This window comes from Euprymna scolopes, chromosome 39, assembly GCF_053919585.1.
Source record: "Euprymna scolopes isolate OS-2025 chromosome 39, ASM5391958v1, whole genome shotgun sequence".
Taxonomy (NCBI): Eukaryota; Metazoa; Mollusca; class Cephalopoda; order Sepiida; family Sepiolidae; genus Euprymna; species Euprymna scolopes.
This window is the reverse complement of record NC_136520.1, coordinates 66,153,500-66,178,800: the sequence shown is the minus strand read 5'-3', so window position 1 is coordinate 66,178,800 and position 25,301 is coordinate 66,153,500. Positions and strand designations below refer to the sequence as shown.

At 34.8% G+C, this 25,301-nt stretch overlaps 1 protein-coding gene across 4 annotated transcripts in view; it reads right to left on the bottom strand.

Moving 5' to 3' along the window:
- LOC145263819 (uncharacterized) overlaps positions 1-25,301 on the bottom strand; it is a 99,482-nt gene that overhangs the window by 10,940 nt on the left and 63,241 nt on the right. For all 4 annotated transcript variants that reach the window (XM_080120882.1, XM_080120883.1, XM_080120884.1 and 1 more), the window contains exons 6-10: positions 16,478-17,394; positions 13,943-14,207; positions 9,230-10,001; positions 7,616-7,771; positions 677-937 (exon numbers count right to left, since the gene is read on the bottom strand). In XM_080120882.1, the coding sequence (XP_079977008.1) occupies positions 677-937; positions 7,616-7,771; positions 9,230-10,001; positions 13,943-14,207; positions 16,478-17,394 (2,371 nt within the window). The remainder of the gene's footprint in view (positions 1-676; positions 938-7,615; positions 7,772-9,229; positions 10,002-13,942; positions 14,208-16,477; positions 17,395-25,301) is intronic.

Genomic DNA, 25,301 nt, shown 5'->3' with positions numbered 1-25,301 from the left:
TTAGAGGAAGTCCAGGTTTAGAGGAAGTCCAGGTTTAGAGGAAGTTCAACTTTAGAGGAAGTTCAACTTTAGAGGAAGTTCAACTTTAGAGGAAGTTCAAATTAAAGGAGTTTTACTGTATTATATATGGATGAGTCCCTTGCGGAATTTCCACAGATCCCGCTAGTATTTTAATTAAACAGAGACATGTGCATGCGAAGATTGTCTTTTTTTTAAACCATTCCCTTCTTGGTAGTAAAAAAGAAAATACTTGAGAGGAGATCAAAACAAAGACAGTGAGTAAAGTGCGATAACCATTAGACCAGCGTGATACGATCCTTAAAAAAGTGTTTTCTAAAGTATTTATTCTTAACAGAAGTAATCTGTAAAGTAAACTATTCACGCATGCGCATTCATGAAACAGTTAACAGATAAAAATTCGACCTCTCCTACATACCAATCTTTCAATTTTGACCCGTTAGCAGCCCTTTTTCCCCCCGGATGAAAATGGATTAAAATGTTTTCTACATATCTGAATATTGTATTTACCAAATTTCAAGTGTGTAGATCAAAAATCCGTTGAGTATATAGGTTGAGAAGTGTCCTCACACACATTCCCACTTTTATAGAGATAGAGATTACGCCATCCATTTTAAAATATGTATATACCTTGATGATAAACATCTTTTTTACTTACCGGGAGAGATGATAGTGATGAAGAACAATTGCATTAGATAGAGGACGTAAGCGATGCTGAAACAGGCATTCATCCGAATCATTTGGATCAAGTGACGAATGACGAGGAAAGTATTTGCCAGATCTGACAGCATCCATCGACGCCTTTGTTTGAGGAATTCGTCCATGTTTGAAGGACAATACGTCGTGTTGAGACCAAACGTGCAGAACTTGAGCTTCCAACCCTGCAACATCATTAACGTGCACATCCAGCGATCTTCGCCTAATAATGCAAAATAATAAAAATAGTATATGGTAAACAACAAAAACAAAAAAAACGAGGGAAATGAAAACGATATTTTAAGGACCTTTTATCTTTTATAAACAGTGTCCCAAAATGTACAAAAATATGTGCGTGCTTGCGCGTACAAGAATGGCTACCACTTTTAACAAAGAATTTCATTGCTTAATATCTGGAAAACTACTTGTTTGCGGGAAAATAAAGTGCGATATTCGTTTTCAACATACTCTAAAAACTAGAAAAATTCATTTGCAAGAAAAACGGTAAGGTGGAAATCAAGTAAAAATTTCTAAAATAAAAAAATAAAAAAAAAAGAAAAAAGTAAATTCTTTCGGTTTTTTGTTAATAAAAATTACGTTTGTTGATTTTTTTTCGATTTTGCTGGCGCATGCGCAATTGAAAAAGAAAAGATAAAAGCGGGAAGAAATTAAAATTTACACTGCATTTTTAAACAAACCCAAAACAGAGCACTTTCGACAAACTTTAGCAAAGATTTTTGTTTCATACAGGATGTCCCAAAATGATCCAACACATTTGTAGGTAAAAAATTAAAGAAAATAACATTTGTTTTTCAAATGTATATACAATGCCATTTCATTTCTATTAGGTCAAAATTTATTTATATCTGCATCTATGCATATTTTTTATTGGGATTCTTTGAGATGAGTAATTCATATATTTATTTGTGGACTGTTATCCTCATCTTTATAGTTCTTCCTGTGGTATTTGTCAGGTGGTTAACCGTGACGGGATAGGAATGCTGAATCTCTTAACTGTATCCTCAGTAATTAATAAGAATTACTAGCGGGACTTGTGAAAATTCCACAGCGGACTCTTTCATATGTTAATGTTGGCATTCTGTAGATATTCAGCGTAAATGGAGACGCCCTGGTATTATTATTATAGCTTTTTTGTTAAAATTTCAAAGGTAATTATCTAAGCTAGCAGGGACGCCCGGTCGTAAAATACGCTTTAATATGCTTGTATATATTATTATAGAGTCAATTCGATTCTTATAAAGTTGCGATTTCAAAAAAAAAAAAAAAAAAAAATCTATAACTTGGGTGCATCAGCTTGAATTGAAACCGAAACATATATATATATATATATATATATATATATATATATATAATATTATATATATAATATTATATATATATATTATATATATATATATATATATATATATATTGATTTCCTTCAGCTATAATCGAAACAGAAACCCAAACGTAAATAATTTTACTAAAAATTTTGCATATCAAAATAAACAGATGATTTGAGTGCCATCAACTATAATCGAACCGAAACAAAAATTTATAAAGAACTAGACTAGCCGTGACCCGTTGGGTCAGTATGTTATATTAGCTATGGAATTCATGTAGGAGCGTGGCACTTGTGACGTAAAGAAAATAGGGTTTTTTTTTTTACATAAAGATTTCTATGAAAATATATTAAGATGAAAAAAGAATATAGATAGATTTCTAGGAGTCGTTCTGTTTATTATAATTGATTATTTTTGAAAAAAAAAAAATTACAGTTACTGAAAGGTAAATGTGCACTGAACAGATACCATAATACTTATTATAGTTAAATTCAAATTTTCATATAGCTGCTTTTTTTTTTACATCATTCATTTCTGTATTACGTTTAAGTTATTTTAAACCCCACTTTTCCCATGTCCCTATTTACAATGCCTCCCCACGGGACAGAGTTAGACACCAGGGTCGTTTTTTTAAGCTGGAGAAAAGGAACAAAAATAAAAATTGTCTCAGTCGTGAAGGATTTCCTCTCCACTGACAGAGAACAAGAAATTGAAGTGTAGACCTGAAGAACAGATACTACACGTTGATCTTGACCCCACTTTTCCCATGTTAAATAATAATTTAATAACGTTAATATTTCAGCGTCCCAATTGTTCTTTTTTTCGCGTTTAAATTATCCAAATAAACAATTGTTAATACTGTCTGCTTTTTTTTTTTTACATCGTTCATTTCTGTATTACGTTTAAGTTATTTTAACCCCCGCTCTTCCCATGTTAAATAATAATTTCGAAATAATAACGTTCATATTTCAGTGCGCAGGTCATGCGCGCATGCGCAACCGGATGTCGTAAACCGGAAAGTGAGTTACATTCATCGTTACAAGACCATTTGAGTTTTATAATTATATAGATAGACTCTTGGCAAAATTATTACAAGAAATTGAAGGTCATAACAATGAAACGACAATCACTCGAAAGGAGAAAGATAAGTGTGGCACACAAAAAACACACACGCTACCGTATTAATATATAGATAATACCAATTACACATCTCGAAGGATTCCAATAAAATAATAACTATAATTGTATAACACTCTTTATCTGTGCCTAAACCTAAACGTAGATTCCATGAACAAAGCTTCTTTCTTAGAACTCCACGCCTGTGGAACTCTCTTACGTTTACCTACTTTCCAACCGACTACAATATGTCTTCAAGTTCAACGTGAACAAATTCTTGACGACCCATCCCCTTAAGTAATCCAATTTACCAAATTTCCACTACAAACGAGTTCCATTTGACCACTCATTAACCCTTATCCTCGACTGGCCTCCGGGTCTTGATAAATTGTGGCTCCTTTGTAGAAAAGAAAAAAAATTTTTTTTAAAACACCCTCCAATGACTATGGATTTAAATCAATGAAATAAGTTTGAATGTTTAAATGGAAAGTTGGGCCTATATTATGCGCCCCAAACACTTTACCAAGGCCAAACACAAATTCGATGAACAAAGTTTCTTTCCTAGAACTACTTGTCTGTGGAACTCTACACTGTGGGCCTGCTTTTCAGCTGACTTCAATATTAAAATCTTCAAGTTCAATGTAAACAAGTTTTTGTTGAAACACGTTAAATAATGAAATTCTACCCAATTCCCACCACTACCTAGGGTGTCGTCTCACCGATCTCTTGACGCCAATTTGTCCTTATAATAAAAATACTCAAACGAAAATAAGATATCTTTATTAAAACTCAACAACCTGCAATTAATAACATCTATAATAGAAATCTTACCTGTCTTTTTAATTGTATATGTGTGCATGTATGTCTGCCTAACACTTTCGACAGACCCGACGGATTTTCACAAGATCAGTATCGTTTTGAAGCTCGACTCTTTGAACGACAAATATCGAAAAATTGGCTAAAAACATTAATTCCTTCACACTCAAATGGGCGCTTTTCTACAGAGAGGGGTCGCTTTTTTCGCTGATATTTTAGAAAGTCATTCCCTCTTTTCGATTGACTAGCCTTAATTTAAACTGTCGTTACTTCCGTTTTGGCGATGAACTAAACAGCAAAGACGTCACGTTTTTTGGGGGGTCACGTGTTTTTTCATCCTTTACAGTGCGGGTTCTAGCCTGCTTGTCTGCTTACTACCACTTTTTTTATCAATGCAAACACCCGGGCAACGCCGGGCATCCAGGCTAGTTACGTGTAAAATCTCATGAAAACATACAATTACTAACGTAATATAGTTTTATCCCCGACACGAATTCTGGCCGCGCGAAGATTAATTTGTCAGTGGGTTCCCTGAAAAGTACGGCATGATCGCGTTGACACAGGTTCTAGTTCGATCACCGAAGTTAAGCAACGTGGAGTCTGGACAGTACCAGATTGGAGACCATTTGGGAACGCTATGCGCTTTATGTCATTTGTACATGACTGGGATATACGTGTAGCTGGAGATTGCTTATAAATTTGATACTCCCTAAGAAATTATTCTTTCGGACGAAGCTGGCATAGTCGCCAGGGCTAAATACTACACTATTACCCTATTACCGGTTAGTTCGTTGGTTCATTTCCTGGAACAATATGATAACGTTCTCGCTTCTTTGCGATCTTTTGAAAATGGCTTTTTTGTTGATTTGCTTTTTTTTTCACCTGATGATTCGACGAAAGATCGAAAACGTTTCTGATACACATGAGCCTTATATTAATTTATTGAATTTTAATAAAAAGATGATCGTTAGCAATATTTAAAGAATAAAAAGTAATTAAGTAATTAATAATTAAGTAAAATTATTTTTTTAAATGTATGCTTACACGAACAAATGCTGTCTAAATACACACAAACAAACAAGTATAATATGAGCGTTTTGAATCAGCCTCTGGGCTCGGTTAAATTATTTAATTATTTTTTTTAAGTCTCCGATTAGTTTTATTCTGCTCACCATGTATACACACTCAAACTGTCTTTCTCAATGCAGCCATATGTTAATTATTACTACTCGTAATATTTATTTTTTATTTAAGTATTTCAGTATTGAAGCGTTGTTTAAATGATGAATTGAAATACGTATATATATGTTTAACATATTTAATTTAAATGTTTTTTTTTCGGTTTATACATATAAACAGTCGTTTATTTAAATCTTTGCGTTGTCTGGTTTTTAAACGCATTATATATACGCCCGGAATTGCCCGATTGTAAAATACGCTTATAAATATTTTGATTAATATAGATTTCTAATTTATTATTATTATTATTATTATTATTATTATTATTATTATTATATTGGACTCAATACATAGTAATTATTTAAAAAGTTAAAAAAAAAAATCGTGCACCACCAGAGAATCGAAACCAAAACGTTTAGTTTAGGATTTATTTTTTTCCTTGGACGTTAATGCATGAACTAAAAAGACATGTTTTCTGCAAGACTAAACATTTAAACATGAACCAATAGCTATTACATCACGCATGCATATTTGTAATGCAGTCTTTCGAACTCAACTTATCAAATTCATTTTTTTTAATTTTCAGTTTTGCACCGATTTTCCCTGGCTAAAATCCAAATAAAGTTTCGCATGGGTTCGAATACCTTATAAAGTTTGATTATTAGACAAAAAACTGATAGAGTTTGGTAGGCAAAATTATTTAAACAAATATATATATACGCATACATAAATATATATAGAAAGAGGTTTGTGTTTACTATAACTTTTTACAAATATTACGCAAGTATAAATCATGTAAAATATCTGGTGTTTAAATGTATGTATGTAGTAATGTGTGTATGTTTACATGTCTCGCAAAAACATTCGATAGAGGCGACGGATTTTCACGAGATTCGTATCGTTTTGAAGCTCGACCCTTCGGACTACAAATATCGAAAAATTGGCCAAAAACATTAATTCCTTCACTCTCAGCTGGGCACTTTTCTACAAGAAGGGGTCGCTTTTTTCATCGATATATTCGAAAGTCATCCCCTCTTTCCGATTATCTAGCCTTAATTTGAACCTTCGGCACTTCCAATTTAGCGATGGACTCAACGGCAAAGACGTCACTTTTTTCACGTTCTTTCCTCCTTGGCGGAACGGGTTCGAGTCTGCTTCCTACTACCACTTTTTTTATTCTTTTGCTCAACACACCTCCAAATAGTCGGGCAACGCCGGGCACCCAGGCTAGGTTTTTTACTAAAGATGATCATCCCATAAGAAAATAAATAAATAAATAATCGGGAATTAGGTAAAATTAATGTTTAAAAGAATATGCAAATTAGCTAGATCTTTTGAAGATGAATGCAATTCCACGAGCCATATATAACAAAGTTGTTTTTTCTTTTTAAATAAATAGAAAAAAAGGGTTTTAATATATAAAAAAATTATAGGAGTATAGATTTTAATGTATTTTGTTTTAATAATGAACGATTCTAATGTTGATTTTTTTTTTAAGTTGCAATAGCGAACACAATCAAAATCAATGTCTCACACTTGGTAGGATGCCCCATCCTCAACAAAAACAAAAAAAGATGAGTGATCTAACGAGAAAACACGTGTCAATGAATTCATACCGTATGTGTTGAAGAAGCAGGTGAGGGTCATATTTAAAAAAACATATATGAGACGCTAGTTAAAGCCCTTAGTTACGAAAATTATATTTAACTCGATCCGGCTCTAGATTGTTGACACGTGATATTATGGTCGACCTGCAGCCGTTAACGAAGGAAGTAAGGAAACAAAGTAGGAACAGATTTATCAATAGAAAACTGATAAAAAGCTGTTCTTAACACAAAGAGAAATGAGTGTAGGTTTTAAATTAGGATGTGACGAATGACGATAGCAAAAGGACTGAACAATAGATACAGATATGTTTAGCTTTATGACGCCGATGAGTTTTAACATTAGAAACGATTTACGGACAACAAAGGTCAGCTTACGATCGACTGACGAGAGAGAATCAGACTTATTACAACAATGAGAGTTGAGGATCGAGTTGGACGCTTTAACAGTTGAACTGGTTACTGTTAGGGATAGGCTGTGGCTTGGGCCAGGTCAAAAAAGCTTTGGTAGACCGAGATTAACTGAGTACAACAGACAAACTCATCTTCAACAGGACGCAGATATGAACCTTAGCATGTAGACCCCCCCCCATCTAAATCCAATTGACACATATGTGAAACACCAGTGTCTGTGTTTTGATTTATTTTTCTACTCTATCGACAATCGCCAGTGTCAAAAAGGCGACGACAACACGGGCAGAACAGGAACGATGAAGATGAAGGAGAAATCTACGTCACGTGACGTCTGTGGCATGTCGGCGGGAAACCACGTGACGACATAATGGAGATGTATCTACTAAGAAGGTGAGATGCAAAAGCTGCATAACTATTAGTGGACCTTACCTGTATCTTTAATAAATACGTCGGAAGGTTCCAAACTCGGCTGCGAATAAGTGTCCAGAAGATCCCGAATGGTTTTTACTCTATACAGACTAAAACAGCCTGGGCAACACATTACCGAACCGATAATGTTTTGGGCACTTTTGATCATCCAGAAATCTAAAAGAAAAGTTTTTAGAATCATCATTAGTCATTGAGAAAAAGCAACATCAATTAGAAATACTTATCGATTATTTTGGCTTTCCCCATAATCACGCTACAAATAATTGTGTTCCATAATATTAAATTCTACAACAAAAATCTTATCAGGGATGTTTTTTTTATTAGTTTTCTGTGAACGAGAAGCATTTTATTTTGCGGTGGCTATTTTGAACTCGTAACCGTAAGCGGCCATCATGCTTCTTTTTTACCATTTTGTTTTCGCAAATATTAATTTGTTCCCATCCAGACTTAGGATGAATGTGTAAGTGTAAGTTTTGTAAGAAACAAATTTTAAAAAATGATGCAAGTCGGCTAAAAATAAAAAACAGTCGGGAAAAAAAATGCGAAACGATAGGCAATACAAAGATGGCGACTAACTGTTATGAATTCGGAATAACCGCCTGCAAGTGTACGGCTTTAATTTTACCCAGTTTCTTTTTCTTTTTGATAATTTTTAACGATCCGCTGAATTTGTGCGATTCCATTTAAGATTAATAATACCCAGAGCACGTCTATTTGTGTGCCTAATTTGTATAAATATTTCTAAACAGTTCATAATATACGAATGTTTGGCTTTTTTAATATATATATATATATATATATATATATATATATATATATATATATATATATATATATATATAGCCAGTAGAGTTTATTTTCCTAGAAGTACATCCAATGAAACAACATGTGTCTACCAAACAGTGCTCAAACAGAGCAGGTATATGAAATTTATTTATACAAACATTGATGGCTACATATGTGCATACATGTTTCTGTAATCACCCGCGTTCGGGGATTACGTCTTCAGGCCAAGAATTATCGTCGAGGTTATGACTGACCAATTTTTATGATTTCAGGTTCAAATGAACAGCTACAGCAGGAATTGGAATACATGCTACTGAAGCCCGATTTTCACAGCTGGTGAATTTCAAAAATGCAATCTGGCAGTGAAGACACTTTTAAAGAACGATATGCAATAAAAGGTTTTAAAATCGGGGGAAAAATGCAACAAAAACGTATGAAATGCCTCAGACTGTTTTGGAGTTATCTTGCCCGAATCAATCATCAGTTCTTGAGTGGCATAAGAGATTCAAGAAAGGCATGGAGTCTTTGAGGGATAATGAGAGGCGTGGGAGAAGTAAGGAAGTCAAAACACACCAGGGGACTTCCATAGGGCGTGAAAGAGATTACTTCGAAGGAGACTATAGTTTTACATGTGTACTATCAATAAAAATGCCCATACGAAAAAGTTTCGAGACTTATTGAAGACACTACACTCATATATATACATACATATATATATATATATATGAGAGAGAGAGAGAGAGAGAGAGAGAGAGAGGAGGGAGGGGTCCCGTCTAATAATGAATCCAAAACATAGAATCATGAACAAAAATACGTCAACAAGTTTACCTTTAGCATATTCAAACATCTGGAACCAGACAATCGGATTGCTCTTGTCACCAATGGGATGCGTTCGTCCACACGCCCCGCCCAGTCGCATGTCACTATTACAAGCTGTCAAGACGTCAATAATCGAATCCACATCGAACTTCATGTCGGCATCAGTTGCCAAAATGTAGGTATGCTCATCGATCTCGAGATTTTCCTCAGACAAACTCGGGGGAGAGACTAAGCAAATGTCTTTGATCAACTCGCCGCTAATCGTCGTCACCAATTTCTGTGTGGGTGGATGGATTTCAATGCGTACGTCATCTGTTCCATTGGGCGTCACGTTCGACTGAGACTGAGAGTCGTCGGAATCTCCTATAAAACCCTCGTTGGTGCAAGCGTGAAGCAGTTTTCCATTACTCTTTGGAACGGTGAGGTAGTTTTGGTTTTTATAGGATAGCGGTGTCGGAACGTTGCTTCGGCTGACGTCAGTCTCGGCATCGGATTCTTCGGACCAGGCTGAAGACATGTCGTCGCTCGTGTAGATCCCGAAGTCACTTTCCAGGGAATTCCGAGGAGTCTGTTCACGCGTGGACACAGATACGCTGGATTTGAGGGACTGTGATTCGGTATCCATTGAACAGTTTAGAGAATCCAAGCCATTAAATTTATTTTCAGGAATTTCATAGCGAGCATTGATGGCACCCATGAAATCAAACCGTTCGCATTGTTTTTCCAACCATTCGTAGGTTCGTTTGATTCGTATGTTGATTATGTATTTCATGTACATTATCTGTAAAAAAAAATAAATAAAATAAAAAATAAAAAACGCTATTAATATCCTTAGAAAAAAATTGGGGTAGTATATTGCTTGCTAGACAGAAAAGGTGAGCGAGATCAAGATCCAAGATTAAAGAGAGTGAGACAAAGACAGAGCAAGACGGAGAAAAAGACACGCAGACAGACAGAGCGAGACGCAGAAAAAGACACGCAGACAGACAGAGCGAGACGCAGAAAAAGACACGCAGACAGACAGAGCGAGACGCAGAAAAAGACACGCAGACAGACAGAGCGAGACGCAGAAAAAGACACGCAGACAGACAGAGCGAGACGCAGAAAAAGACACGCAGACAGACAGAGCGAGACGGAGAATCAGACACTCAGACAGACAAAGCGAGACGGAGAAAAAGACATGCAGACAGACAGAGCGAGACGCAGAAAAAGACACGCAGACAGACAGAGCGAGACGCAGAAAAAGACACGCAGACAGACAGAGCGAGACGCAGAAAAAGACACGCAGACAGACAAAAAAGACGGACACAACTGAAACGATAAAACCCATTTAGTTAAAGTAATTTGAACAAATATGGAATACCGAAATCACCTGACAAAAAGGACACATACCTTCTTGAGTAATCGCAACTCTTCGGCGAATAGTTCTTTGATATGCTGTCCTGGCACGAAGCCACTTTTCTGCCGAGGAAACTTACGGAAAAGGCTATATTTTACACAAAACATTTATTGCCATGATTGCGACTTCTGTTTCTTGGAACGTACACCTATTTTCTTTTGTTTTTACATCTAATTCATCAACCGAACACTACCCGACTGACGAAGCCAACCTCCCGTGTACAGCTCCCAACTTTGCGTCTCTAACAGACTGACTAACCGCCTGATTTGTTCCGTGAATATATATCAAAACCTTTGTTTGATAGTTCGATTCTCTGACGCCACATACAGGTCAGTTTTTGTTTTTGGTAAAACTATAAAATGTATTTGTTTTGATAAGTAAATTTTAAAATATCTTAATATTATTGTTTATTTTTCTGAAATTCCTAAATCTTTCATTATAAATATCTAAGTATGTCCCTCCATACATTCTCTTTACTGTTGAAACATTTTTCTCAAGACATTCCTTTTTATTATCGAAATATTTCCTATTAAATAAACTTTGACAATCGTAAAGACGTTCGCTTCAATTATATCATCTAGCATTTTCAGGAATACCAATATTCAAAGATAAATTATTTCCTCATTCGTTTTTCTTTTTGAATTCCATTGCTGCCCCCGACTATAACAATATACACAAATTTAAATCAAATATTAAAAAACATCTTGCTGCACAACTCCCCATTTAGTACATCTCCATATAAATCTAGCCAGTAATCATAGCATCTCATTACGCCTTAGTGGTAATATGCCTTGTTTAAGGTGAATTAAATAAGATTTCATTTAATCTTACTTCTACTCGTAACATTTTTTCCAAAATCGAATTCGCAACCCCACCATGAAGTATTAATTTTATATTAAGGTAATATTCATAAGGAAATTTTTTTTTAAAGAATACAAGAGAAAAGGAGACAGAAGTAATTAAAAAATCAACGTAGTCGCATATTGATGATTCGCGTGCCGATTTAATGTCGCGACAGCATATAAACCGTGATCATGGCGTCACGGAATGGAATACATATATAGGTATCAAGATCGAAGGAAAAGAAAAAGAAACAAAAAACGAGTGGCCAGTTGAAAGATACGCTCAACAAGCACACGGTACTTCTTCCTCCAACTCATTCGAAAGCGAGCCGGCCGACCTGTTGGTTTTTTGGAGAAGAATTACAACAAACTCGGATCGGAGCTAAAAGATTGTAGGGTTTTAAATTTGAAAAAGCTGAAGAAAGGCGAACTTCTGATGTAAATACGTATCGGCGAATTACATGTGAAACCGGACAAAATAAATAACAAAATAAATAACAATAAATAAAAAAGTTCGTATCAAAGTGTTTTATTAGCGAATTCCTACATACAACGTGCTTGATCCATTTTAAAAGCAATAACAACGTTACAAAAACACTGGCATTCGTTTTCATATTTAAACTAGCTGTATGAAACGAGGCTACCCCGAGAATTAATTGAAGTTTAACAATGACAAAAACCTGCCTACTCCTCGCATAGTCCAAATAGTTAAATATTTAAATAGATGAATATGGAATACCGGAAATTGGGTTTAGTTTATAAACTAGCACGGAGATCTGACGTTGTCCGGGATTTAGTAAGGAGCAATAAATGTTAAATCGATGAAATCGCCCATTTTTTTTTTTTAATCAAATCGATTGATTTTCTTTTTTTTTATACAGTGATCACCACTTATCAAGGCCCGGAAGCCACTCAGGGATAAGGGTTATTGCAAGTACATTACGTTAGTGTGGAGATTTGATGAAGTGTTTACTTAAGGGGGCGGTTCATTAGGATTGCCTGCTCTAGTTAAGGAACTCCCTAGAGTGTGTCGGGTAGAAGCTTCACACGCCTCCCCGCAATAACTTAGTCCGCAGTATATTGTAATCCACATTGCACCGTACACAACCTATTTTTGATTTTACAAAATTATCTAAATAATAGTTTCACTTAAAGATTAAAATGCTAAAGTCAAGTATCATGGCTCAAGTGTGCTCTGCTCAAAAACATACATTTCAAACACGCTCCCGTTTTATCAAAGAACGGTTGATTTTATGAAACTATTTTTAAAATAATCACAAAGTTAAACGTACAAACGTCAAGTATCATGGTTCAATTGTGCTCTAAAAAGAAACATTAATTTTGAACGCACCCTGTCTTATAACAGTATCTACAATTGATTTTATAGGCTGGGCATTTCTGCTTGGGCGATGATGAAACTTCTCAAGTGCACTTGTGATGTTAGGTTATAGAAAAGTGTTAACTTTGGTCAAAACCTTACCTCCTTTAATCAGATTATTTCGATTATCGATACTTATCAGAGGCATTCCGATACAAAGCCTACGTAAGAACACTCCCAGCACATCAAAGAACTTCGTGAGAAATCAAAAAAAAAAAAAAAAAAAAAAAAAAAAAAACAGGCCAGCCGTTTCAAAATCCATAGAATGAACTCGCTCTCACACACTCTCGCGCGTACACAGAGTTCCTTGTAGCAATTAAGAAGGGAAGACTTTTATGATTCATGATTAAAAGTAAATTTATATATATATATATATATAATCTTCTCTCCAAAAAGAGGGAAAAGGGGGGAACAGGAGAGGAAAGCAAGAAAATGGCGAGCCAGCTGACCGGTTTCGACCCTCGCTTCTCAAAGCTGTATCAAAGGAATTTTTAAAACAAAGAATGAAAAAGCGATTAAAATTGCGTTTTATTCAATTTACGGGGAGAAAAAAAAAGTGGGAAAACGATTAAAATAAAACAACGTTATGGTCGAATACCCTAGAGATCAATCACGTTCAAACCCAGGAGGCATTCCCTTTGCTTGCAAAGGGAAGGTTTTCTAAGTCGAACGTGAATCGTCTCCAAGATATTAAGGTGGTATAGTGAATGAGCACGACTCAGAATAGAAAAAGAGTCCGTGCTAAAGTTTGCTGCACAAGACGGGTATTTAAGTAAATAATCAGTAATTGAAGACCCGTATGTGTTAGTAACAACGTCCCTTGCCCAGTAGGTTCCATTCCTAATTTTACTGGATACGTGTTGTTGGATTCTTCCATCTAATCTTAATGTCATTCGACCCAAGTTCTGTCAGCCATGACTGGATTCCCGATTTCGACAGAAACATTCCCAAATTTCGACAAGATACACCTAAAGACGGTCGGAGGTTACATCGGCCGAAACGTTGTGTAAATAACAAGATGCGAGAACAGTAGTCCGAACAATCTAGATAATAACGAATTATGAGTCCTCATATAAAAAAAAAACTCAGAATCTTAGCCTCACCTGACTCCATCGTTTCTTTGGTTTCACTTTTTCATTATCTTTCAGGTGCAAAAACAGTGGCATTCCTCCTTTCAGGATCCACTGCAATTGAAGTCCGTACGGCATTTGGTTAGCGAACACCTCGGTGCGTGCCACATCCAGTTTCGTCTGTAGCAGCCATAACAATTGCAAGGAAAACTCACTCAACGTTTTACCCTGAACACCGTTGTCCATTATGATGTGTGATTCGAGGTAGACATGGCGGATTTTCTCAGATAAAGATATCCTGGTAAGTATTCAATAGAACAACATTAACATAAAAAATAAAAACAATCAAATTACAAGAGATAATACTCATATCAATTCCATGCAGAGATTTTTGTTGCTATTTTTTATAGTGCTAATTGTATTCGGTCAGATTTAAACCCCCTGGGAGTTTCTTTTAAGGAGAAATGTTTCTTATGTACTAGGGACATGTACGAACACATGTAAATATATATAAATCTACATATTCATTGTTTGAACGTCGATAATTATTTAACCTATTAATTTTGCTTAGGGTTTTTTTCTTGGTTGCCTCCACTGTGGCCTTGCCAGGATACTATAAAATACACATGGGATACTGTATCACACCTTGTGTTTTATTTTACTTTGATCGAAGTTCTCAAGGGCCCCACTACCTGGGACTAACACTTGAATTATATATAAAATATATAGATATTTGAATGTTCCATTTAAGTTCTTTATCTTAAACGCCGAGTTCCCTTTTTTTTTTTTTTTACCTTTTGTTAGTTTAAAGAGATCAAGGGAATGCTTCCTGGGGCTAACACTTGATTCTATTATAGTTTTAATTTATATCCGAGGGCTCTTTTAAGAATAGATACTGTTCCCTTTATGGCTACTATCTGTATTTCCTTACAGCTTGGTTTTCTAGGGATTGCTTCTAAGTATTTCTGAAGATTCTTTTTATTAAGCCAGTTGATTCCGTCGCAACCGGTAGAATGTTTATTTTTTTTCAGAGACCATGTCTTATTTAGATCATTTTTTAGGTCATGATATTTTGTTATCTTTTCCCGTTCAGCTCTATTAAGGCCAAAGTCATTTGGAACTGTGACGTCGATAATGAGTTCAGTGTGGCTACACATATGTACATCAAACTGAGATAGAAACCCCAGGCTTTATATCCCTTGTGTTTTGCTACGACACAGATGTTGCGGAAGGCGCCAATCTTTCCCTAGATTGATCCACCTACCATTGATCTTAATAATGTTCAGTGCTTAGCAATGAACCTTAGAGCACCATTATACCAATATATGACCCATATCTATTATGTAGGTATGATATAAGTATTATACGTTTGTTGACGAGAGATTAAATAAAAACAAAGGGATGTCGTATAACATTCTGTATTGTTCAGTTCAAGAAAAAAAATTAACTCCATCGCATACTATTTCGAGGTTTTTTTTTTTGGTTTTTTTTTTTTTTACACAGTGATCACCACTTATCAAGGCCCGGAAGCCACTCAGGGATAAGGGTTATTGCAAGTACATCACGTTAGTGAGGAGATTTTATGAAGTGTTTAATTAGGGGGGGCGGTTCATTAGGAATTTGTTAACATTAGACTTGAAGACATCCAAGTTGTAGTCCGGAGGGAAGCAGGCAGACGGAACAGAGTTCCACAGGCGTGCAGTTCTAAGAAAGAAGCTTTGCTCATGAAATCCGCGAGGTGTGTGTTTTAGTCAATTATAACAAAACGAAAAACTTGTCAATTCTAATGCTATCCTTTTAATTCCCACCCATCTCAATCTCTACTATTATATAAAAGTCACTTTGTGTGTGTGTGTGAGTGTGTGTGAGAGAGAGTTCCTCATAGGTTCTGAAACGGCTGAACCCATCTTTTGCAAATTTCACATAAAGCTAATTTATATATCTGGCAGTGTTCTTAGATATATTTTGTACAGAAATTCATCGATAAGTATCGAAGATAAAAAAAAAATCCGATCCTAAAAATAGTCTTTCTTCTTTAGATAAAAAGGATTTTTACAGGGGAATATTTGACGTTACACCGATGCAACCTTAGTGGATGTAACGTAAAATATTCCTTTGTAAAATTCTTATTTTTTATCTACAAATGAAGAAAGATTACTTTTTAAGATCGTCAAGCCAAAATATCAGCTGACATGATATTGTAAACAAACACCAAGAGGATTTGATGAACGACGTTATCATTTATTCATCTATTTAGCTATTTATTTGCAAATTAGTCCACCGGGCAAATTATCCCTCGTAATATATAATAATCAATAGACAATTGATTCTATAATCGCAATATGCATAAATTAGATTTCGGAACTCCCTTCCGGGATTCTGCTTTCCCAACTGTACTGACATGCAGAAGTGTAATGTGAACAAACATCTTGCTACTCATCTCCCTTCATAATGCCCCCGCAAATTATGTCCCCGATAGTAGCCCCCTACTTAAAAGTGGCACTGTGCCTTGCCTTGTTTGGGGTGAAAATTGATAAAAAGGGGTATCCAGTATACAAGAATACTTACATTTGTAAACTTTTTAAAAGACGTTCCATTTCAAAATCAGCTTCCCTATACATCGTAGTACAGATGAAGATCTTGCTTATCTTCTTACTCTCTTTTGTTGGTGGTTCCGTATCTGGCTCATTGATCGTGAAGCCTGAAGGTTTATAGTTTAAGTGAAGCTGGTGTTCCAGAAAGACGTTGCTGTAGGTATAGCTGAAGAAATTCGCCTCGAGAGGCTTGAGCAGCGTATCGGGACATTGCGTGTATTTCCTGCCCAGCATCACGAGCGGTAAGACCCAGAGAAGACATGCAAGTAGGAGACAAATCCACATGGCGACCGTAAAGCTATGTAAAGTACCGTTTGTTATCATACATATTTGTTTGATATCGTCAAATGTTACAAAGGCGAGGACCAGCGGAGTAGCAAGAACGGTAGGTAGATATACGCCGGTCCACGTCATGCATATCCGGGTTGAAAGATAAGTGAAAAGATGAAAGAGTAATCCTGATAAAATATGGATGGTGAGGGCGTATTTCAGATTTGGGGACTCGTGAATAGTTGTGAACCCTCGGATGAGAGTATTGAAAGAGTCTGTCAAGTCTGCTCTGCGTTCCAGCCACAGCACACAGATGACGGTGAAGAGGATCGTGACTAGTCGAAACAGCGTGTAGAGGATGTGGGAATTCTGACGCCCGCTTACAGTTCCGTCCTTCGAACGGATCGTGAAGTACTGTACGCTCGGACACCAGATGAAGGAAAGGGCCAAGATAGATGAGGATAGAATAAGAACTTCGGGCAACTTCATGATGCTATGGAAACCAGCCACGCATGATATACTAATAATTAAAGAGATGCAAAGCATGCCCGAAAATGCGAAACGGAAATTCTTGATGCTTTTCGCCACGGAACTGCCAAAGAGAGAGCCATGGAAGTTTCTCTGAAGAAAAAAAAAAAAAAAAAAAAAAAAAAAAAGCTTCAAATTAATTAGCCGTATATTAACAGCGTTATTACTACATGTATATTATATGACGCGTTTAAAACATTGCAAATCGAAAGGAATTATTTCAAAATTAAAATTACAAACATAAGTGTTGAGTTAGAATTACAGAAACCTGTTTGGCGGTATCTATAATATAAATCTCACCTGTCTGTTTAAATGTATGTATGTATGTATGTATGTATGTATGTATGTATGTATGTTTGCCTAAAACTTTCGACAGCGGCGACGGATTTTCACAAGATCGGTATCGTTTTGACACTCGACACTTCGGACGACAAATATTGAAAAATTGGCTTAAAACATTAATTCTTTCAACCTCAACTGGGAGGGGATTGCTTTTTCACCGATATTTTCGAAAGTCATCTCTTTTCGATTGTCTAGCCTTAATTTAAACCTACGTCACTTTCGGTTTGGCGATGGACGCAACAACAAAGGCGTCAATTTTTTTTTCGCGTTCTTTTCCTCCTTCGCGGTACGGGTTCAAGCCTGTCTACCTACTATCACTTTTTTTTTTTTTTTTTTTTTTGCTCAACACCCAGGCAACGCGGGGAACCCAGGCTAGTTTAAAATAAATAAGAAAAAATGATTCAGAGCGAGTAATCAAGCAAAAACAGTGGTGGAGGAGACACGACGAGTAGAGCAAAGGAGTGTAAGAGGGAAGAGCAAAGAAGGGTAGGCGGAGGAGAAGACGCAAAGGGTAGGCGGAGGAGAAGACGCAAAGGGTAGGCGGAGGAGAAGACGCAAAGGGTAGAAAGTATCCTGTACCTCTATAAGGCCACCATTCGCACATGTATGCAGTATTGCTGTCATATTTGGGCTGGTGCATCTGCTGCTAGTCTCTCGCTCCTAGAAAAGGTTCAAAAGAGAGTCGCCAATCTGATAGGCCCTGAACTGGCATCTAAGCTTCAGCCCATTTCCCATCGACGAAACGTTGCATCTCTCTGCCTGTTCTACAAGTATTTTAGTGGTGAATGCTCTGACGAACTGCAGACACTTGTGCCCCAACGACGTAGACACCCTCGACAAACCCGACAGGCAGCTAAATCTCACCCCCACACTGTAGAGATCCCTAGATGTAAAAGATCTTTTTACTCCAGTAGTTTCTTCCCCAGAACTGCTAGACTCTGGAATTCCATTCCAGGTCCCTGCTTCCCTAACTGTACTGACACGCAGAAGTTCAAGTGTAACGTGAACCGACATCTTGCTGCCCAAATCCCAACATAGTGCTCCAGCAGTTGCTGCCCCTGATAGTAGCCCCCTACACCAAAGTGGCAATGTGCCTTGTTTGGGGTGAAAATGTAATAAAAATTTAAAAAGGAGAAGACGCAAAGGGTAAGAGAAGGAGAAGACGCAAAGGGTAGGAGAAGGAGAAGACGCAAAGGGTAGGAGAAGGAGAAGACGCAAAGGGTAGGAGAAGGAGAAGACGCAAAGGGTAGGAGGAGAAGGAAAGCTAAAACTATCAGCGTCCATGCAAATAAATGAAGTTAACTTTTTAACAAGTGAATGAATTACGTTTATAAACTCATCGATCTAAGATTACAATCGAAACAGTTTTACACGTATTTTGTTAAGACAACTTCATGAAAGAATACAGAAATGTGAAACGTGACTTGATTCAGTTTATTTCACGGACAGATTAACAATAGGAAAACGTTTGAGCAATAGAAAGAAAAGGACGAGTAATTTGTTCATTTTATCCATTTTCGTTGAGATTGTCAAATACCGAGAACAACTGTACAAACACCATTTTCTTGACACAAAATGATACGACGTTAAGACGTGCAAGACATTTAATAAAACTGTGCTCCGATTATGCCTTCGTTGTTGTGACCTTTTCTTGTTAAAAGGTTGCAAAATCAGTCTACCTATTCGTATTATTTGATTCTTCGCACTGCGATTCTCATCTTTAGCGCTATTTTCACAGCGTTTCGATCGATGTTGCCTCCAACCTTCTTCAGGTGTATCTTGTTGAATGGGAATCTTTTCGTCAAACTCCGGGAATCTTTCCGTCGAAAGTCCTAAGTAATTCGCAATTTTATTTTGAGTGTCGTTTGCACTGAGGATTGAACCTTCAATCTCTAGAAGAGTAATATTATAAATGATTTTTAACAACTGCGAACAATTCTACTCTAAAATTTAGGAACCTATTTTGCTTTTCTAGATGTACAATCTTTATATTTACCAATATACTAGCATTTCAGTTCGGCGTTGCCCGAGTGTTTGGAGGTGTATGTTGAGCAAAAAAAAAAAAAAAAAAAAAAAAAAAAAAAAAAAGCGGTCAATTTTTTAAAATTTGACCCCTATTATGACCCCTTAAAATTTATTGTTTTGGGCTCAAATCAAGTTTTTAAGTAAAGAATCTATATCAAAGATTTCAAGTGTTTAGACCCAAAATTGTCGGGGAAGTTTGGTAGAGATCTCAAAAGGTCAAATCGCTGAACTTTGACCCCTTAACAGCTAAATTTCTGGCTGAAAACGGATTACAAAGATTTTCCCAAATCTCAGTACCCTGTATCTCAAATTTCGAGTCTGTAGACTGAAAATTGACAGAATTATTGCGTAGGGAAATGTACACACACAGACAGACATTTTCACATATATAGATATATATATCAGTATTTAATTACTACATTACACTCAAGATGAGAAAAGTAGTCCAAAGAATCCAAATAATATATAAATTAACAATCCTCATCTCAAAATTTCAGAAGCGTAACCGTCTACTTATCTATATATCTATAAAAATTAACGTGTCTGTGTGTGTCTGTACATTTCCCTACGCAATAACTTTGTCAATTTTTAGTATACTCGAAATTTGGTATACAGGGTACTGAGATTTGGGAAAATCGATGCGATCGGTTTTCGGCCAGAAATTTGAATGTTAAAGGGTCAAAGTTCAACGATTTGACCTTTGAGAACTCTACCAAACTCCGCCGACAATTTTTGGTCTACACACTTGAAATTTTAAGATATAGGTTTCTTGGACATGCATCTAGCTTAACTCAATTTGAGCCAAAAACAATAAATATTAAGGGGTCATAATAGGGATCAAAGTTTAAAAAATTGACCGCTTTTGTTTTTTTTTTGTGTTTTTTTTTTTGCTCAACATACATCTCCAAACACCCGGGCAACGCCGGGCTGAAATGCTAGTATATCTATAAACTTCGTTCTATTTGATAAAATCATTTAGTAATTTATTTACGTAACTCAATCTTTAAGTTATAGAACGTTTTATCTTATAATTCTCTGTTTCTTAGGCTCTCTTGAATTTTAATCCAGTCTAATTATATTTTATCAGCAGTGTAAAGAAGACATTTGCGCTTATCATTTTTTTTCCAGGGCATAAAGAAAACCAAAGTGTGTGAGAAAAACACTAAAAGTATTCGTCAATTGTTTTAACATCACTTAAATTTCTATATTTCTTTTCGTTTATTCGTTACACTTTTCACAAAAAAATACTGAGCCGATCTGGCTAAAATATTATATAAACCTTTGTGATAAAAGGTGCAGCGAAGTAAGTATTATGGTATATGCTCTATGCACAGACGAGCTATACTATTTATGTTCCACCTTTTCTCGGTAACTACTGGATCGATTTGGCTGAAATTTTGTATGGTAGAACGGACTACCAGATATGCGAGGTGCAATCACTAAGTTTCCAGACTTTTTCGTACGGACACTTTTATTGATAGTACACACATGAAACGTTAGTCCCTTTCGAAGTAATCTCCTTCGGCTGCAATGCACTTGTTGTACCGTTCAAACAATTTCTGGAAGGCCCCATGGAAGTTCTCTTGTGTCAGTTTCTAAGGTTTTCCTTGGCTTAGGCAATAACCAAAAATCACAATAAGCTAGGACTGGACTATGGGGGGGGGGTAAAGAATCGTCTTGATTCCCATCTTGGTCAAATCATCTGTGACAAGGATGAAGTTGTGGACTAATGCATTCACGCAAATCTTTGCATCTTCAGTTTCTCGCGAATAATTGTATTTACAGTCCCGATACTGACACCAACTGCGCATTTATTGTCTTTACAAACACACGACGATCCTTGTTCAAGAAATTCTTTATTTGGCCAATCAACTCTGGTATTCTGACTCTTTACTCCTCCCACACCTCTCATCCTTCATCACAAACTCATTTCCTTCCTTGAATCTCTTATACCACACAAAAACTTATGTTAGATTCATGCAAGATGGTCCAAAAGCAGACTGAAGCATTCTATACATTTCTGTTGTATTTTAACAAGTTTAAAACATAATTTTATTGCATAACCTTCTAAAGTGTCCTCACGTCTAGATTGCATTTTTGAAATCCACCAACTTTGACAATCAGACCAGTAGGATGTATTCCAATTCCTGCTGTAGCTGTACATTTGAACCAGAAATTATAAAAATTGGTTAGTAATATCATAAGATGTATAGCAATAACACACTGAATTTTCAAGAGTCTACGACAATTTTAAATGCCTGTGTAGAAATGTGTGGAAACTTATTTCAGGCACCTTGCATATTCTATGAGAGATAGAGAGATATATATATAGAGAGAGATAGAGATATATATAGAGAGATTAGAGAGATATAAAAAGATATATATAGAGAGAGATATAAAAAGATATATATAGAGAGAGATATAAAGAGAGATATAAAGAGAGATAAAGAGAGATATAAAGAGAGATAAAGAGAGATATAGGGAGATATAAAGAGAGATATAAAGAGAGATAAAGAGAGATATAGGGAGATATAAAGAGAGATATAAAGAGAGATATAGAGAGATATAGAGAGATATAGAGAGAGATATAAAGAGAGATATAAAGAGAGATATAAAGAGAGATATAAAGAGAGAAATATAAAGAGAGAAATATAAAGAGAGATATAAAGAGAGAAATATAAAGAGAGATAAAGAGAGAAATATAAAGAGAGATAAAGAGAGAAATATAAAGAGAGATAAAGAGAGAAATATAAAGAGAGATAAAGAGAGAAATATAAAGAGAGATAAAGAGAGAAATATAAAGAGAGATAAAGAGAGAAATATAAAGAGAGATGAAGAGAGAAATATAAAGAGAGAAATATAAAGAGATATAAAGAGAGAAATATAAAGAGATATAAAGAGAGAAATATAAAGAGATATAAAGAGAGAAATATAAAGAGATATAAAGAGAGAAATATAAAGAGATATAAAGAGAGAAATATAAAGAGATATAAAGAGAGAAATATAAAGAGATATAGAGAGAGAAATATAAAGAGATATAGAGAGAGAAATATAAAGAGATATATAGAGAGAGAAATATAAAGAGATATATAGAGAGAGAAATATAAAGAGATATATAGAGAGAGAAATATAAAGAGATATAGAGAGAGACATATAAAGAGATATAGAGAGAGAAATATAAAGAGATATAGAGAGAGAAATATAAAGAGATATATAGAGAGAAATATAAAGAGATATAGAGAGAGAAATATAAAGAGATATAGAGAGAGAAATATAAAGAGATATAGAGAGAGAAATATAAAGAGATATATAGAGAGAAATATAAAGAGATATAGAGAGAGAAATATAAAGAGATATAGAGACAGAAATATAAAGAGATATATAGAGAGAAATATAAAGAGATATAGAGAGAGAAATATAAAGAGATATAGAGACAGAGATATAAAGAAATATATAGAGAGAAATATAAAGAGATATAGAGAGAGAAATATAAAGAGATATAGAGACAGAGATATATAGAGATAGAAATATAAAGAGATATAGAGAGAGAAATATAAAGAGATATAAAGAGAGAAATATAAAGAAATATATAGAGAGAAATATAAAGAGATATAGAGACAGAGATATAAAGAGATATATATAGAGAGATATAAAGAGATATATAGAGAGAGATATAAAGAGATATATAGAGAGAGAAATATAAGGAGATATATAGAGAGAGATATAAAGAGATATAGAGAGAGATATAAAGAGATATAGAGAGAGAGATATAAAGAGATATAGAGAGAGATATAAAGAGATATAGAGAGAGATATAAAGAGATATAGAGAGAGAGATATAAAGAGATATAGAGAGAGAGATATAAAGAGATATAGAGAGAGAGATATAAAGAGATAGAGAGAGATATAAAGAGATATAGAGAGAGATATAAAGAGATATAGAGAGAGAGATATAAAGAGATATATATATAGAGAGAGAGAGATATAAAGAGATAGAGAGAGATATATAAAGAGATAGAGAGAGATATAAAGAGATATAGAGAGAGATATAAAGAGAGATATAAAGAGATAGAGAGAGAAATATAAAGAGATATAGAGAGAGAAATATAAAGAGAGAAATATAAAGAGATATAGAGACAGATATAAAGAGATATAAAGAGATATATAGAGAGAGATAAAGAGATATATAGAGAGAGATAAAGAGATATATAGAGAGAGATAAAGAGATAGAGAGATAAAGAGATAGAGAGAGATAAAGATATATATATATATATATATATATATATATATATATATATATATATATAGAGAGAGAGAGAGAGAGAGAGAGAGAGAGAGAGACTTCGGGTAGTTTTACGTTACAAAAATACATAACATACAAACTCATGAGAAATATAATGTATTACTGAGAAGAGTAAAAACGTACTCCCTTTTTATAAAAAGTCAAGAGCAAACTCGACCTCACAATATTATTGGTATGAATAATTTAAAAGTAATTATTTTCATTGAAAAACTATATAATCACTGAATATACATATATATTTTCTAATTCATTTAAAATGTCTAATCACAAAAAAATATTTTATGCCTCTTTGACGAATTAAAGCGTAATATCTGTTTCCACAACATCAGCATCATTTGATACGTGCAGTTAACATGTAATTGTCTTATAGCGTTCCGCAGTACATATTTTACGACTATGTTTAAATATATTTTAGTTGATACAGAATTTGTATTTATTTTTACAGAACTAATTCTCTATTGAATGTTATATTGTACCTAATATATAGTTGTGATTTCAAAAGTCAAAAGTATGGCTTGGTTGTCATCAGCTACCATGGAAACCAAGACATTTAGCGTTTCAGCCGCGTTCCCTATCGTCTGAGCTATCAGCAGATCGATAAATATTTAAAATTAAATCACAGAAAGCTATGGATGAAATTGCGAATGCGCAAAAGTAATAGAAATAGGTCGAAGAGTTGGAATAAACATCTTGAATTTCAAGTTGCCAACATTTCGGACACACACATGCATAAATCCGCTTTACTCCTATAAATTTGGGGGGGGGTGTATTGATATTTATATTAAAAATCTTTTCTATTTATTTTAAAAGGAATTACAAATTTGCTATATATGGGTCGTTGAATTGCATTCCTTAGCAAAAGATCTAACTAATTTGCATATTCTTTTAAACATTCATTTTAATTAATACCTATTATTTTTTTTTTCGGTTTTCTTATGAGATAATCATCTTTAGTTAACTATTACGTGTAATTATATCCATGAAGATATTCTACATAATTTATACTTGCGTAATATTTGCGTAAAAAGGTTATAGTAAACACAAACATGTATGCGTATATATATATATATATATATATATGTGTGTGTGTGTGTTTATAAACTGTTGCTTACCAAACTCCTGTCAGTTATTAGTCTACAGACATGAAACATATATAGAGTATTCGATCCCATGCGAAACTTTATATGTGAGTCTAAGCCGAGGAAATCGGTGCCAATATATGAAAATTTAAAAAAAAATGTAAGTAAGTTGCCAGTAATACGATTATGCATGCGTAACGTAATAATTATTAGTTAATATTTTATTTTTAGCCTTACAGTAAACATGGCTTT